Source organism: Nematocida minor, assembly GCF_024244105.1.
Source record: "Nematocida minor strain JUm1510 chromosome Unknown 7709, whole genome shotgun sequence".
In the NCBI taxonomy this organism is placed as follows: Eukaryota; Fungi; Microsporidia; genus Nematocida; species Nematocida minor.
The window spans coordinates 54,403-67,872 of NW_026250388.1; the positions used below are offsets into that span (position 1 = coordinate 54,403).

At 40.2% G+C, this 13,470-nt stretch overlaps 9 protein-coding genes across 9 annotated transcripts; 3 read left to right on the top strand and 6 right to left on the bottom strand.

Annotated features, from left to right (window-relative positions):
• Nucleotides 1-658: 658 nt before the first annotated feature.
• Nucleotides 659-2,161, bottom strand: NEMIN01_1484 (uncharacterized protein; the record flags this gene model as incomplete). The annotated part of the gene is made up of 1 exon (XM_051477426.1): nucleotides 659-2,161. One exon carries the CDS (start codon nucleotides 2,159-2,161, stop codon nucleotides 659-661), a length of 1,503 nt encoding a protein of 500 aa, XP_051333386.1.
• Nucleotides 2,162-2,331: 170 nt separating this feature from the next.
• Nucleotides 2,332-2,796, top strand: NEMIN01_1485 (uncharacterized protein; the record flags this gene model as incomplete). The annotated part of the gene is made up of 1 exon (XM_051477427.1): nucleotides 2,332-2,796. One exon carries the CDS (start codon nucleotides 2,332-2,334, stop codon nucleotides 2,794-2,796), a length of 465 nt encoding a protein of 154 aa, XP_051333387.1.
• A 74-nt stretch (nucleotides 2,797-2,870) lies between these two features.
• NEMIN01_1450 (uncharacterized protein) lies at nucleotides 2,871-3,128 on the top strand (the record flags this gene model as incomplete). The annotated part of the gene is made up of 1 exon (XM_051477392.1): nucleotides 2,871-3,128. The coding sequence occupies one exon, from the start codon at nucleotides 2,871-2,873 to the stop codon at nucleotides 3,126-3,128; it is 258 nt and encodes an 85-aa protein (XP_051333352.1).
• Nucleotides 3,129-3,338: 210 nt separating this feature from the next.
• On the bottom strand, nucleotides 3,339-5,459 carry NEMIN01_1486 (uncharacterized protein; the record flags this gene model as incomplete). The annotated part of the gene is made up of 1 exon (XM_051477428.1): nucleotides 3,339-5,459. One exon carries the CDS (start codon nucleotides 5,457-5,459, stop codon nucleotides 3,339-3,341), a length of 2,121 nt encoding a protein of 706 aa, XP_051333388.1.
• Nucleotides 5,460-5,985: 526 nt separating this feature from the next.
• On the bottom strand, nucleotides 5,986-8,037 carry NEMIN01_1487 (uncharacterized protein; the record flags this gene model as incomplete). The annotated part of the gene is made up of 1 exon (XM_051477429.1): nucleotides 5,986-8,037. One exon carries the CDS (start codon nucleotides 8,035-8,037, stop codon nucleotides 5,986-5,988), a length of 2,052 nt encoding a protein of 683 aa, XP_051333389.1.
• A 329-nt stretch (nucleotides 8,038-8,366) lies between these two features.
• On the bottom strand, nucleotides 8,367-9,302 carry NEMIN01_1488 (uncharacterized protein; the record flags this gene model as incomplete). The annotated part of the gene is made up of 1 exon (XM_051477430.1): nucleotides 8,367-9,302. One exon carries the CDS (start codon nucleotides 9,300-9,302, stop codon nucleotides 8,367-8,369), a length of 936 nt encoding a protein of 311 aa, XP_051333390.1.
• A 1,248-nt stretch (nucleotides 9,303-10,550) lies between these two features.
• NEMIN01_1489 (uncharacterized protein) lies at nucleotides 10,551-10,997 on the bottom strand (the record flags this gene model as incomplete). Its single annotated transcript, XM_051477431.1, has 1 exon — nucleotides 10,551-10,997. One exon carries the CDS (start codon nucleotides 10,995-10,997, stop codon nucleotides 10,551-10,553), a length of 447 nt encoding a protein of 148 aa, XP_051333391.1.
• A 366-nt stretch (nucleotides 10,998-11,363) lies between these two features.
• Nucleotides 11,364-11,984, bottom strand: NEMIN01_1490 (ribosome production factor 1; the record flags this gene model as incomplete). Its single annotated transcript, XM_051477432.1, has 1 exon — nucleotides 11,364-11,984. One exon carries the CDS (start codon nucleotides 11,982-11,984, stop codon nucleotides 11,364-11,366), a length of 621 nt encoding a protein of 206 aa, XP_051333392.1.
• A 620-nt stretch (nucleotides 11,985-12,604) lies between these two features.
• NEMIN01_1491 (uncharacterized protein) lies at nucleotides 12,605-13,468 on the top strand (the record flags this gene model as incomplete). Its single annotated transcript, XM_051477433.1, has 1 exon — nucleotides 12,605-13,468. A coding segment is annotated over one exon (864 nt), but the record flags the coding sequence as incomplete, so codon positions are not given.
• Nucleotides 13,469-13,470: the final 2 nt, after the last annotated feature.

Below are 13,470 nucleotides of genomic sequence, written 5' to 3' on the forward strand. Positions count from 1 at the left end.
AATTATACTGAATTTTTTATTCATTACAAACAATCTAGGCGCTGCATCTCGCAATAAAGAGAGCCCGAGCATGTGCAGTGCTGGATGAAGGACTGCATAGAGCTTAGAAGAAAAGAGGAAAAGAATGGATAAGAGTTTTGTACTGTTGTGCTATACTTGCTTTATTTACACTATGCACCATTCAATTGGTATGCATAGAGGCACTAAGCTAAGATATGCTTGTGTAGAGGTGTGCTTATGTAGATGCATCGATACTCTTGCATGATCTGTTGTTTTTATTCTTGGGCTATGCTGTGCCTTTTCACGGGCAGCTTTTGTTCTTATAGAAAGTCTTCAAATGAGTTCAAGTTGGGCCATGGATACTCTTTGAATATTCTCATTTTCCGTAAAACTCATCAAATATGTATAGACACCGCTGAGCTCATAGTATAAATGTACACCAGGATGACTGGATATCTCAATCAATCATTGAATTTATTCTATTTTTTAACGTATGGAGCAGTGTATCACAGTAATATCTGGTGCTAGAAGGTAAGATAGTACTTACACTGCTGTTCACTGTAAAAAGAAGAAGATTTTACTATCAAATTATTTATTATTTAGGCGCATGACAGAGTGTGCTTGCTGTGGTGTTTGCGGCTTATTCGCATCTGCTGGTTTAGTTTATAGGAGCTGACAGAACGTTTGAAACTTCCACTAGATTGGATACTTTGGTTTTTACAACTTCTATGATTGAAGATATGCCAAGGAGACTCGACACACTTTTGAGCTTGGCAATTCCCCATAGTATGGCAGAAACCTGAGCCTTGTGCAGCCATTCTTTTTCAAAGTACAGCACCAGAGTAAACACAAGAAGAGACACAATTCCGAATGCAAAAGATATAATTGCGTAGAAGACTGGATTGTTTTCAAAGTTTGGCTCTCTTCCCTTGTGCTTCTCTGCTGACTCTTCTGACACGTGTTTTTGTCTCATCCATTTAATTAGTTTCATCAGAATTTGCATTCCAACCATCACGCCGTAGACAAATGCATATATTCCAGAGAAGTATATCAGGTCAGCACAGAACTCGTACTGCGCAGGAAGAAGAATCCTGAGGAGCGTGTATATGAAAGAAATGCTAGTAACCGATATTATCGTGGCAACAATTGGGTTCTTTTTAAACATATCTGCTGCTTTTTTGTAGTTGAACAGACCGCTTCCAAGGAGACCCATCACAAAGACAACAATGATCTGCACTACAATCAGTGCTATCTGCATAAAGAGAGGCACTCCTGCTTGGTTCATTCTGTATGAGAATGTAGACGCGAATATTAGCAGCCCAACTAGAGGAACAAGAGAAAAGCAAACAATCTCCTGCAAACGGGTACTTGGCCGAATTAATATAACATAGAAAGTGTATACTGCAGCTAGGACACTGAAGAACAGTGTTTTGCTGATGGTGAATATTTTTTTAAAAGACGGGTGGTTTCTGATAAACTCGTGCAGCATTGTGTTGTACTTTTGGTACTCCATGTTGTTCATGTACAGCACACTGAAGAGTATTACGATGTAGAGGCCAAAGCAGAAGAAAATGAAGATGGTTCCATTCTTTCGCATAAAGCTTGTGTAGGTGTTAGTGTTCTTGTCATCTTTTGCATCATCGTTATTGGATGTTGGTATTTCTTTTGCATCATCGTTATTGGCTGTTGGTATTTCTTTTGCAGCATCTTCAGCTTCTTTATTGACTGGAGTGTCTATAGGATTTTCTTTCTCTGAAGAGTTTTCTTCCTTGTTAAATACGAAGCTACTGGTTGGTTCAGTTTCTGTGGTTTCTCTGGTTCTTTTTTCTCTTTCTTGAGTTGCTTTGATTAAAGCGTTTTGATATGCAGCTTCTGCTTGATCAAATAAAGACGTTGTAACAGATGCTTCCAAGGCAGCAGCTTGATCCCTAAGAGCCTGTCTATTTCTTGCTCTGTTTTCTAAATCATTGTTTAAGTTAAGTGGTGATTGTTCAGAGGAAGCTTCTTCATCTGAGCCATGGGCTGAGTCTCGATTTGCATCTTTGGAGTTTTCATCTGCAGGGGGTGCAGGAGGAACATCAGCACTGCTAACTCTGCCTATGGCAAAGACAAATAGCGCTAATACAACTATGATCTTACTTAGCGTGTTCATTTTTTTCATCGATTAAAAATTTTCAATTGATTTATATATTTATACGGAGAAGCCCCTAGCTGCGGCGTAAATGCAACGGATTTCAGAGAATTTGCAAAAAGCTGCAAAAATACTTTAAGCTGCTTCTGGTATAGATTAAAAAAATAAGATATTTAATCTGCTTTTTATTCTAAAAAATAATGAAGAGCAGCACCGAGAAGAGACAAGAGCTTCTCGAAGAGATCAAGACTCTTCCCATGAGCCAGCTCAAGAAGAACAAAAGCAGCCTAATCAGCCGGATCATCCAAGGAAAGTACAGCGAGCCGGAGCAAATAGAGCTGCGCAGAGAGCTCCAGAGAAGATTCATCGATGAAATAGAGGGGAAAGAGAAGCACGAGGCAGAGCTTGCGGGGACAGAAGATGCCATCAAGAAACAGTGCGACATCTCCTCCCAGGCCACAAAAAAACTCGCCGAGTCGGACGGGAAGCTCAGCAAAATAAAAAGAAGCCAGGAGAAAATATCGGAAGAGATGAAGAGAGCTGAAGCTACCCTGCAGAAAAAGAGATCAAAAGAGTTTAGAGAAGAAGTGCTGTTTCTCGGGGCGTTTGGCTTGTTTTTTGGAATTTGTTTCTACATCCTCGTAGACAAATTTGTTTTAAAATAAAATGTAATTGCCAAGCGAGAAACATAAAACAGTGTTACAGCCTTTCTATTTATCCGAGAAGTTCAAAAAAGAGCATGATACTTATTGTGCTTATGCTAATAGGCTATGCGCTGTGTATAGAAGAAGAACAGATTCGGCTGGACTCGATGAGAGCAGACACAGTGGCGGTTATTTCCCTGTTTATGATACTGGGTCTGACCTTTTCTGTCTCTCTGTATGGAATCAAAAAACTGCTGGAGAAAGCGCCAAAGCATCTGTACGCTGACAATCAGCCCTCAGGCAGCTCTCTTCCCAAAAAGCAGAAACAGCAGTATGAAGTAATTTCTTTCTAATAATGATCTAGAAATAAAAGACTTTTATATCTACACAATGTACTGCTCTAACCTTTCCTTTTTCGGCTATTCCCTTCTTTTTTACAGTTTTCCATTTGTGGTAATTAAAAAAGAGCTGAATGCTAAGCTAGTGACAATATCTCGGGCTATCATTTAATTGGTCCATCTTTTATTTAAATTTAAATCTGCACTCTCTTAGTGCGCGTATTGCTATTCTGATGTTTCTTTTATGCCCTCCTGGTTGTCCTGGTTCTGCTGCTCCTCTTCAGCCCTCTTTTGCTCCTCTTCTCTTCTCTGCTCTTCGAGCTTTCTCTGCTCTGCAAGCTGCCTCTGCTCTTCTTCATACTTTCTGATTCGTTCTCTTCTCTCAAGCTCTTTCTGCGCTTCATTCTCCATGTGCAGAGAAATGCTGTACAGAGACAGCACACCGGGGTACTTTGGAGGAGACAGCTCCAGAGAGTGTGCTTCGGAGACCTTTGAAGCTACCTCTGTGGCCAGTGTGTTCCACTCTTTTTCAAGGGACAGCTTTTTCTCAACGCTTTCTTCGAAGGCCAGAACTTCCTGCATGCTTTTTGCTGAGGCTGCAAGAGACTCTACTGTCTGAGAGCGCTCCCAGAGATCTGCCATCACCGCTTCTGCTGAGGGAAGAGTTGATAGCTCGCCGCCAAGGAGCTCGATCGATTCAAACATCGATGCCTGTATGCTGTTTATCTTTCCTTCTATTTCTAAAACGGTTTTTTCTCTATTTAAATATGCGTCTTCTGTTCTCTTCAGTGTTGCAAGGTTCAGCATATCCAGTGCGTCAACCATCTCTACATCTTCTGATGTTATTTCAACATTTCCTGTGCCGTTTAGAGACATAACTAGCTTAACGGTTTTTTTTCCATCACTGGGTGTCTGCTCTGGAGTGTTTTGTTTCTGATTGGGTGCTCCTTCTTCGGCGGCAGGAGTCTCTGTGGGTTTTAGCTTCAGCATGTATACTGGACAGTCTCCTGACCACACTGTAATTGTGCTTCTCTCTGTTATCTTGGATAGTTTAACTGTTTTTCTTGGGTTCTGTTCTAAAACTATCGAAGTGTCGTATTTTTTCCCAAGGATCTTTGACTTCATTTCTTTCACAAAGATTGTGTCTTTTTCAAACACTCTTATGGCTCTTGTCTCTGCGTTCTCTTCTGAAATCAGAATGACGTATGGATGGTCAAGAACGTCTTTGATCAGAGGATCGTATCTGAATCTGTGGAAAGGACTCTCCATAAGCCTTCTGTACACACCGCCCAGCGCAATAGACTCGTCTGCATTCAGGTGTACCTCTGGCTTCAGCTGGAATATGCTGTGCACAAGATCTTCAAAGATGAACATTCTCGAGGATCCTCCGGTTATTTGCAGCTCTTGCTCTATGTCTTCTTCAGAGTTGAGGTTGTATCTTTCCAAAACAGACTCATCGTTCATCTCTTTGTGTATCAAGCTTAAGCTCTTCTTTAGCTCGGAGAATTCGTCTAGCACTTCCTCTATATCGGCCTTGGTGATGCAGACACCCACAGACTTGTCGTACGAAGCATCGACCTGTGTGCTGACAGATGGAAGACCGAATATAGCCCCTTTGATCCATTCTATTTTCTTTATGTTTCGCACTCTGAACTCTTTTTTGCTGAAGAGATCGGGGATGCTCTTGTCCAGCCCGCTGTATATTTTTTCAAGGAGATGGTTTGTGATGTTTCTTCCTCCAGCTTCCACTGTTACTCTGTTTATAACGTTTATGTTTGTGTCTTTGATCACAGCGAGAGTAGCCGTGGTCTTTGCGTCTCCTATGTCAACAAATGCGACCATTCTGTAGCTTGAGGGTGTTCTTCTGCTGAGATAGTACGAGGACAGCGCCATGGAGTCGGTGATGCACTCCACCTGCACCTTGGGGTTGATGAGGTTAAGTATTTTGATAAGAATGTTTTTGTGGAGCTGTGTGTATGTTGAGGGAACCACTATCTCTATCTCCAGCTCGTTTGAAGATATGCCCTTCGCCTGTGTGTAGTTGTTTATCAGATTGTTCAGCAGCCCGTAGACATGCGATGTGGGCATGATCTTTACTCTCTCTGCTCCTCTGTTTTTCATCTGCTCTGCGAGCTCTTCTATTTCTTTTCTTATGTCTTCTGCGACCTTCTCTCTTTCTTTGCACGTTACATTGACGTTTCCAAACTCTCGGATTTTGTTTCTGTAGTCAATGGCCATTTTTGTGCTTCTGCTGCCGGTTTTTGTCAGAATTATTTCTCCTGCGGACGTGTCTGAGGAAGCAACCACTGTTTTGTAACTTCCTAAATCTATGGATAAAATTTTCATAAAAAAAAAATACACCACATATTTATAAATGGAAATATCCAGAACTTTACTTCTCATCACTCTCTGATCGTGAAAATAAACCGTTGAAAGAGCATGCGAGTTCAATGGTAGTTTGTGTGCTCTAGAGACTCTTCTTCGCCTGGTGCTAATAAAAAGTGTTATTAACTTATGCTCTTCTGTTTTGGTGTAGATAGCAGCGTGTGCTTGGGTGATCAGCTGTATAGTGTTCTTTATGTTTTTACATTAGATGGCTGAGATGTAATTCTTGTGTATTTTATTGCTCTGTAAAATTACTTTGCTAAATGAACACAACTTGTACATTTTATTTTGCAGAATAAGTTTTTTCTTTAAGTGTACTAGTTTATTTCTGTAGAGAAAAATACTCTAGTAAACTTTTTATTTCGAGAATCTGGTGTGTCTAGATGCAATGTAGAAGAACAGAGTGTAAATATTAAAAAAGTGGAAGATATTTACTATTTATTTAGTATATCCATAGAGTAAGCCACCAGCACATTGAAGAATGCGGCTAATGATGCCCGTACGTAGCCATTGGAGCTCTTGCAGTGGGAGAAGTGTTGTGCAGTACACTAGCATAGGTAACTCCAGGAGTAACAACATTTGATTTTTGAAGAGATGGGCCCAAATAAGGGGCACTTCCAGCAGGCACTGATAAAACTCTGTAGTTCACTGGAACAGAATGACTCATCTGTGCCTGATGCACGGGCATCTGCTGGGGAGAGGCTGGGATGGTCATCTGCGCGGGTATTTGTGCTTCTATGCGAACTGGGACTTTGATTTGTCTTGGAGCTGCTGTTGGCACCTGCACTGGAGCCTGTCCAGAGTAGTTTTGCGCATTAGGTACGAATCTGCTAAAATTTTTATCTGGGAAATTCACTGATTTCGCTCCCTTTTGCTGGGCTGCAGCAGCACTCGCACCACTGCTATTTATGGCACTGTCTATCTTCTGCGCTAGTGTCTTCACTTTTTCATCTTTCTGAGAGTTGTAGAGCCCTTTTTTAAGCGTAGGATGATAGGTGTAGACTTCAGAAAAAGCGGGAAGAGGCACATTATGCTGCATGGAACTTATATAGTTTACCTGCGGATTATTGATGGCTACATTTGGAAGATTGAGCATCTGATTGGGCATGTAATTTGTATGTGCTCCTGCAAAGCTCATAGGATTTGGCGTGCTGAATAAGGAAAGAGGTTGCGCCAGTTTTACTTTGACATTCGCAGGAGACTGCATAAATAAGCCCGCTGATTGCAAAGTTTTTATGATGCCATCCTGCATAATGTGCGCGTTGCTCCCTGCTGCACTGTTGTACTGTCTGATGATGTTTGCAATATTTTTATCGTTTATTCCTATTGCCCCCAATGTATCGTATATATGTGTGCTCATGTTGTACACATTGGGAATGGGAATGAGATTGCTGCCAGTGAGATTAGCAGAGTCTAGGTTAACCAAAAAGTAGTATATGGAGTCAGATGAGTTCAGCACTATCGTCAGTCCCAGCATGTACGTAAGAAGTTCGCTCACAGTTTCCATTTTAGAAGGCCCTCTAGTGATGTCTCTGGTGATTACGTTGGTATATATGCCTCTCATTTCTGAGTTTATTTTGATCAGGTCAAACATTCCACTCAGCGAGACTAGCAGGCGCCGAGCCTCTTCGATTGAGCTCAGAGAGTGTTCCAGTCTTTCCATTCCGAAAAGCCCTCTCACATCACGAGATTTTGTAAACACATTTGCAGCCCGGACAACTCTGTACATCATAAATCCAGGCTCTGAGTATAGAGACCGGCACAGAGGACAGTGGTAGCTGTTGCACAGGTCCATGAGGATGGAGTCCAGCAGAATGATCAGGTATGTTTTGAGGACAATGTGCGAGTCTGGGATCAGAATAATTCTTCTTACGATATTATTCGTAAAAGAGCATGATTCAGGTAAGGCTCTGCTGAAGAGTTGGTTTAGTAGAGAAGACTCCCCAGTACCTACAGCAGATACATGATCTTTAAACACGATCTTCAGAATTTCTTGGATTTCAACCAGGACTCTCTTGCTGCATGCAGACTTCCTCCCGCTTCCAACTGAGCCTACAAGCGCACTGTTCCTGCAGGCACAGCACACATCGCACTTTTCAATTGCTTTGAAAGGATGCGTGGAGAGACTTGCCAGCGACTTAGCTATTATTCTTTCATCTTCGATTTCTTCTCTGGTTTTGAGGTTGAAAGGAGCTTTTGAAGCATGTGCAGGAGTGAAGGCGTGCGTATTTTTTGTTTGGCCATCTGGAGCACTCTCCTGCCCTAGACGGAAGGCCATCTGTTCATCGAGCTCTTTTCTGTTTTTCATGTCCATGTTTAGCTTTATAAAAGTATTGACTAGGTTATTTGCTATTTCCGAGTAGTTATTTCTTCCTTCGCTAAAAGGAAGATTATTATTATCAGACTCTAGGTTTTCATTGTAAAGAAGGTTTTCTCCTGGTTGGCTTGATCGTACTATCTTGATGAGCACTAAAATCAAAGCAATGCATTGCAGATGGATACTCAGTCTTGGCTTTCTTATTTTTCTGTGTTCCAACATGTGTATCTGCTGAGATTCATCGAGGTATATATACTTTCTATAGAGATCATTTGTGATAGAATCTGAGAAGATCAAAGTGTTACAGCTCAAAAGAGGAAATATTCAATTTATCTACATAAACTATCAATTGACCACTGTCTCGCTAGATTTAAACAGTCAGAAGTGTTCTCATTTATTTTTGCAGTAAGATGTGCATAATTTTGTTTTAAATAAACACTGCACTTGCAAATGTTGACTCTTACAATGAAAGCATATACAGTCTTTTTGTGGAGGCCTTTGCATCTGATCTGACTGTCTACATCTTTCTATGTTTTGGCGCTGTCTATGTTCTACTTCTGGATGTTTTTGGCGCTGTCTATGGCCTCATAAAGATTGATTTTAATTAGTGTCCCTTTATAGTAGTTGTATCCTGTGATCACTTTGCTTTCTTCGTCTATTTTCACAGTATACACCAAGTCATCCGTTGGCACTGTGCGTATCTCCACCATGTCTTCCGTGTATATGCCTATACCATCATAAGACTGCGCTAATATGTTGTATACATTCCCATTGACAGTTGTTTTGTATACCCGCCATATGATACCTCCTGTGTTCTTATCTATTTTCTGAAAATTGCCTGATATAAGAGAATACTCTCCACTGTATGTTCCTACTTCCAAAGAAGCCCCTTCTACACCATCTATATCTGTAGATTGGTCTATCCTGTCTTTTTTATTGCTAATAGTGTTCAGCCATGTAACTCCTCCGCTGTATGATACAGTATGAACTGTTTCGTGGGTTTTTCTGTCTATATAAGACAAGCATCCTATATCACATCCTATGTAAATGTACTTATCATCTACTACGATAGAGAGTATATCGTGTATGCATTTACTGTTATTGCAGTAGTACGTATGTTTACTGATGCTTCCTGTGTGCAAGTCTATTTCTGAGTACACCCCAAGACCGACTGAATACAGCTTGTCTCTGTGCAGACAGTGCTTATAGTTGTTTATTCCATTCTCGTACACAGTGCTATATAACTCAGCAGACACACTGGCACTCGTGCCCTCTAAGCTCTCTTTTTTTCCAAGATCAATAACCATCATACTGTTAGAGTTACTGGCTATCAGTCTGTCTCCATCTAGTGAAAGGTCAAATGTGCCTGTTGTCTCTATTTCTGTGTTTTTGTAGGTTATGCACCCGTGTCTGCGCTTTTCGCTGTAGACATACGTTGCATAGATATACTCTTTTTTATACTGCACACACGCGGTAATGTTTTTCATAAAAATAAAATAAAGAAGAGCGCTAAATAGACTGTAGGCCACAGAGAAAGCACGCAGATGCATACACTGGATTGCACAGAGAAGATATTAGAATGAAAGTGCTTCAGTAACCGTTGTAGTTTATATTTAATGTGTCAGCACGTATAAGTCTAAACAGTATCATCATAAGCAGAATGAAGTTAAGAAAAAACACAGGGCTCTAAAATATTTTTCTTTTTATATTTAAGAGGGCTATAAAAAGAGAAATAATTTGCACCCCTGGACTGTGTGCAGAGTGCTATAGGCATTTCTGCTATAGAGTGCATCCCTGTGCACATATTCTACAAACACGGTCGAACAAAAAAGGGCTCTTGTTTAGTTCCCACGGTTGACTACTCAAGACGTGTGCAATTCTTCAATCACAATACGCTTTATAGTGCGGGATAGTGGTTCACACTACATTTTTATATTTAATCTCATCAACTCCTCAAGTGAATATGCTCTTCTGTTTATTTTTAGCTGACTCAAGATACGTCCAGTGCATAAGAGCGCTGCTAGGTGATGCATGCCATGTAAATGCCCTAGAAGTGTGTCCACTGCTCTAGAAGTATTTCTACCGGATGTACTGGCACATTATTCTCCATAAAAATAAAATGCAACTATGCTCATTTATTCACTCATTTGGTCTTATTCGTTTGATGTTCTTGTTAGAAATACACATGACTTAAAACTGTAGATAGAGACGAATAAAACCAGGAGATGTATCATTAGAAGAACAGGATAGCCTACAACAACAGTTTATTATTGAAATCTGGAGAAGAGTCCATGGAAGTACATACACTGTAGAAATAGCAGTAGGAAAGTGTCTATAGAAGCACAGAATATCTTAGCAAGCTATATCTTCTCACAGTGTCCTGTATGGCAGTTTAGTATGTACACAGCTCTATACTTTTATCTTCAGCATGTTTCCTGTTGTTTTCAAAGCGTTTCTTTTCAACTTTGTGGAGTGCTTCTTTTTTTTAATTTTCCTGGAGCACTTGCAGTACAACACAATGCATAAAAAAACAAGTAGTCTGTGAATTCTCATTTATGTTTATTAGCACACAAATTCACCCATTTATGTAGAGCGAGCTGACCAATTGCAAGCAAGAACCAAATATACGCTAACCAATAACCTTTTACTATTTAGCGCAAGAATAAGAGCGGATGGTTGTAGCTATTTTACACCTACATTATTAATTCATCTTACCAAATATGTATAAGCAGAAGTTAGCCCTTTTTGGAAGGATTTTCTTTCTTTTCAGCACCACTGGAGCTTGTACTAGCGCTGGAGTCTGAACTAGACTCGCCTGCAATCATTAGCACACCAGTGCTGGTTTTACCTGCGCGATTTTCTGCATTATTTTCAGAAGAGCTGCTCTTTTTGCCTCCGAATATCCTGTGGAAGATCTTTGTGAAAAAGCTTCCCACTTTGTGGAAAAATCCTTCTTTGTCTTTTGACTCTTTTTCCTTGCCTCCAGAGGCTTCATTTGACGTGCTATAGAATATGCTAAATCCACTGCTTGTGGGCTCTTTCTCTGTTTCTGTTTTGCTGCCATGGCTCAGGGATTTGTTGTTTTCACTTTTTGGATCGCTTTTCTTTGACGGCTCTTTTGCACACAGATACACCGATGCTATTGCCAATACGAATAGAAGTGCTGTTTTTCTGAAATTCATATCTCTCTCTTTGTTTTCCTTATTTATTGGAAAGAATATCAAAAGTTTTTGAGCAGCAAATCGTTTTTATTTCTAAATCTTCAAAATACAGCTCTAAATTAGGTTGTTGTGTTCTATTTTTATTTCTAAACATCTATTGGATATTTTATTTTTATTTGCTTCTCACACAGAGCCCATTGGTGCCCTTGGCAAATAAACTGCAGAGAAGAAGCTTTTTTGCATTTGCCAGTCACCAATAGAAAACAGAAAAGATTCTAGCAGCAGAAAAAAGAAGAGAGTGCACATCTTATCTATGCAGCACATTTAGCCGAATAATTCATTCTCAGATTATTCTTTTCCATTCTCTTCTCTGCTGCAGAGAGTCTACTAGTCCTTCAGCTTTATGTTTTTAGTGTGTTTAAATATGTACTCTTCATTGACATCTACTGACTGCAGCTTGAGCGAGAGCCTTGGGCCTATCTCGTCCAACCGAACGGTTTCCTCTTTTGTTGGGTCCTCGGGGAGTCTTATGATGTATCTGTGTTTTCTGCAGATGATGAACCCTCTCTTTTTTGTGAAGGACACCAGCTGTCTTCCCTCAAAGTCTGGGTCTTCTGTGCTGAATACGTCTTCTATGTCTTTTATTGTTCTCTTGTCGTTTTCTGTATCATCAAAATTCGTTATGGATATTTCTGGCATGTGCCCCGAGTCAATGGCTCCATTAAGCCTTCTCGAGAGAGTGTATGATACAATCGAGTATGTGCTTGTGGTTATGTTGTTTTTTGCGTCTTTTCTTATGAAGAGAAGGCGTCTTCGCACTTCGTCTATTTGGTCAAGCCGGATGATCATGGCTTCATCTTCTGTCACTTCCTCTTTTAAGAACTGTGCAAATCTCCTTTTTTTTCTGGCTATGGGAGTGGCCCCGGGAAAGATTCCTTCTATGTCTAGAAGCAGCTCTTTTGTCTCGTGTGTCAGCTTTGAGTTGCTGGATGTAATAATAACTTGCATAGTGTCTGGCTGCAAAAAATAAAACGAATAAAAATTGAGCAGAAAAATGGCGTGTAGACAGCATGGAAATTGAGACAGATTATTGAGAGTTAAGAGAGTGTAAGAGAGCTTACAGATAAATCTGTGTGCAATCTCTCTGTTTCAGTGTGTATTTTAGTTCCTTGGAAGAACAGAATATGAAAGAAAAATAGATAGACAGAATTACTCAGAAAGGATGCAAAGAGTTAGACCAATTTTTTAGCTATGTATGAATAATCAGATAAAGTAGATATACAAGCATAGTTATATACAGATTGTTCACTTAGGCTTATATCTATGCATTCTTCCTACAGTTAGGATAATTTGAGAGTTATAGGCAGTGTTTATGGATATTCTATGTTTGTATATGTTATTTCTTCTGTATGTAAAAATAAAGTATATTTCTATTTACAAATTTATTAATTGCTGATATGCTATTATTGGCAAGATCGAATGCAGAGTGTGTCTGTGCACAGGAGAGACTGTACAGCCTGCCTGGCAATATTTAGAGCGCGTGTCTTATTAATTAGACAAGGTTAATTAAATCTAGATCCTTTTTGCGTTCTTATTCATTTGATTTTTGCTTTTGTTTATTCTTACAAATGGTTCAGCTAACAAGGAGAGCAAAGGATCCGAACAGGCTGACAAAGATTGAGCTGTGTGCTATATTAAACAAGATGGAAATAAGCAAGGCGACCGTAAGGAGCAGCAAAAAAGAGCTGGTGGGCGAGTTTAAAAGAAACAAGAAGCAGCTGGAAAAGAGACAGAGCGAGGTTATATCGATACTCAAAGAGATAGATGCAGCCAAAAAGCAGTCAAAACCAGCGAAGGAGAAAGAAAAGAGAAAAGATAGCGGAGAGCAGACAAGGAAAAAAGCAAAAGACGCTGTGCAGAGTGAGGTGTCTCAGCCTCAGGAGACCAAAAAGACAAGAAAAGCAGCAGTTGCAGCATCACAGGATGTTGAGGCTCAGCAAAATAATAAACTGAAAAAAGCTGGAGAAACTGAAAAAATAAAAGAAAGCACAAACGACCAAGGCATGACACAGGAGAAGAAAAGCGTACGGGTATCACACGGAAAAGTACCTAGAAAGACACAGGTAAGAAATAATGGCAGTGAAGTGAGCCAGAAGGACTCAGAGCCACAACAAACAAATAATGTTTCAGAACAGATAGATGAAAAGCAGGAGAATAAACAACAAATACACACAAAAGAGATGGAGGAGGTATTAAGAAAATACAACAAGATAATTATACTTGGATTAACAATAGGTGTGCTGGCAGTTATGATGATGCACACGCTGAGCTCTACCAATGTGCAGGGCGGGAATGTAGGAGTCTATAGCAAAATACAAAGCTATCTAAAACAGCAGGTGGACTCGGTGGCAAAGAAGGGGATTCCCAGCACAAAAGAGCTTTTGAGAAAAAAAGAAGAAGAGGCGCATAAGGCTGAAATGGCAGTTAAGCAGGC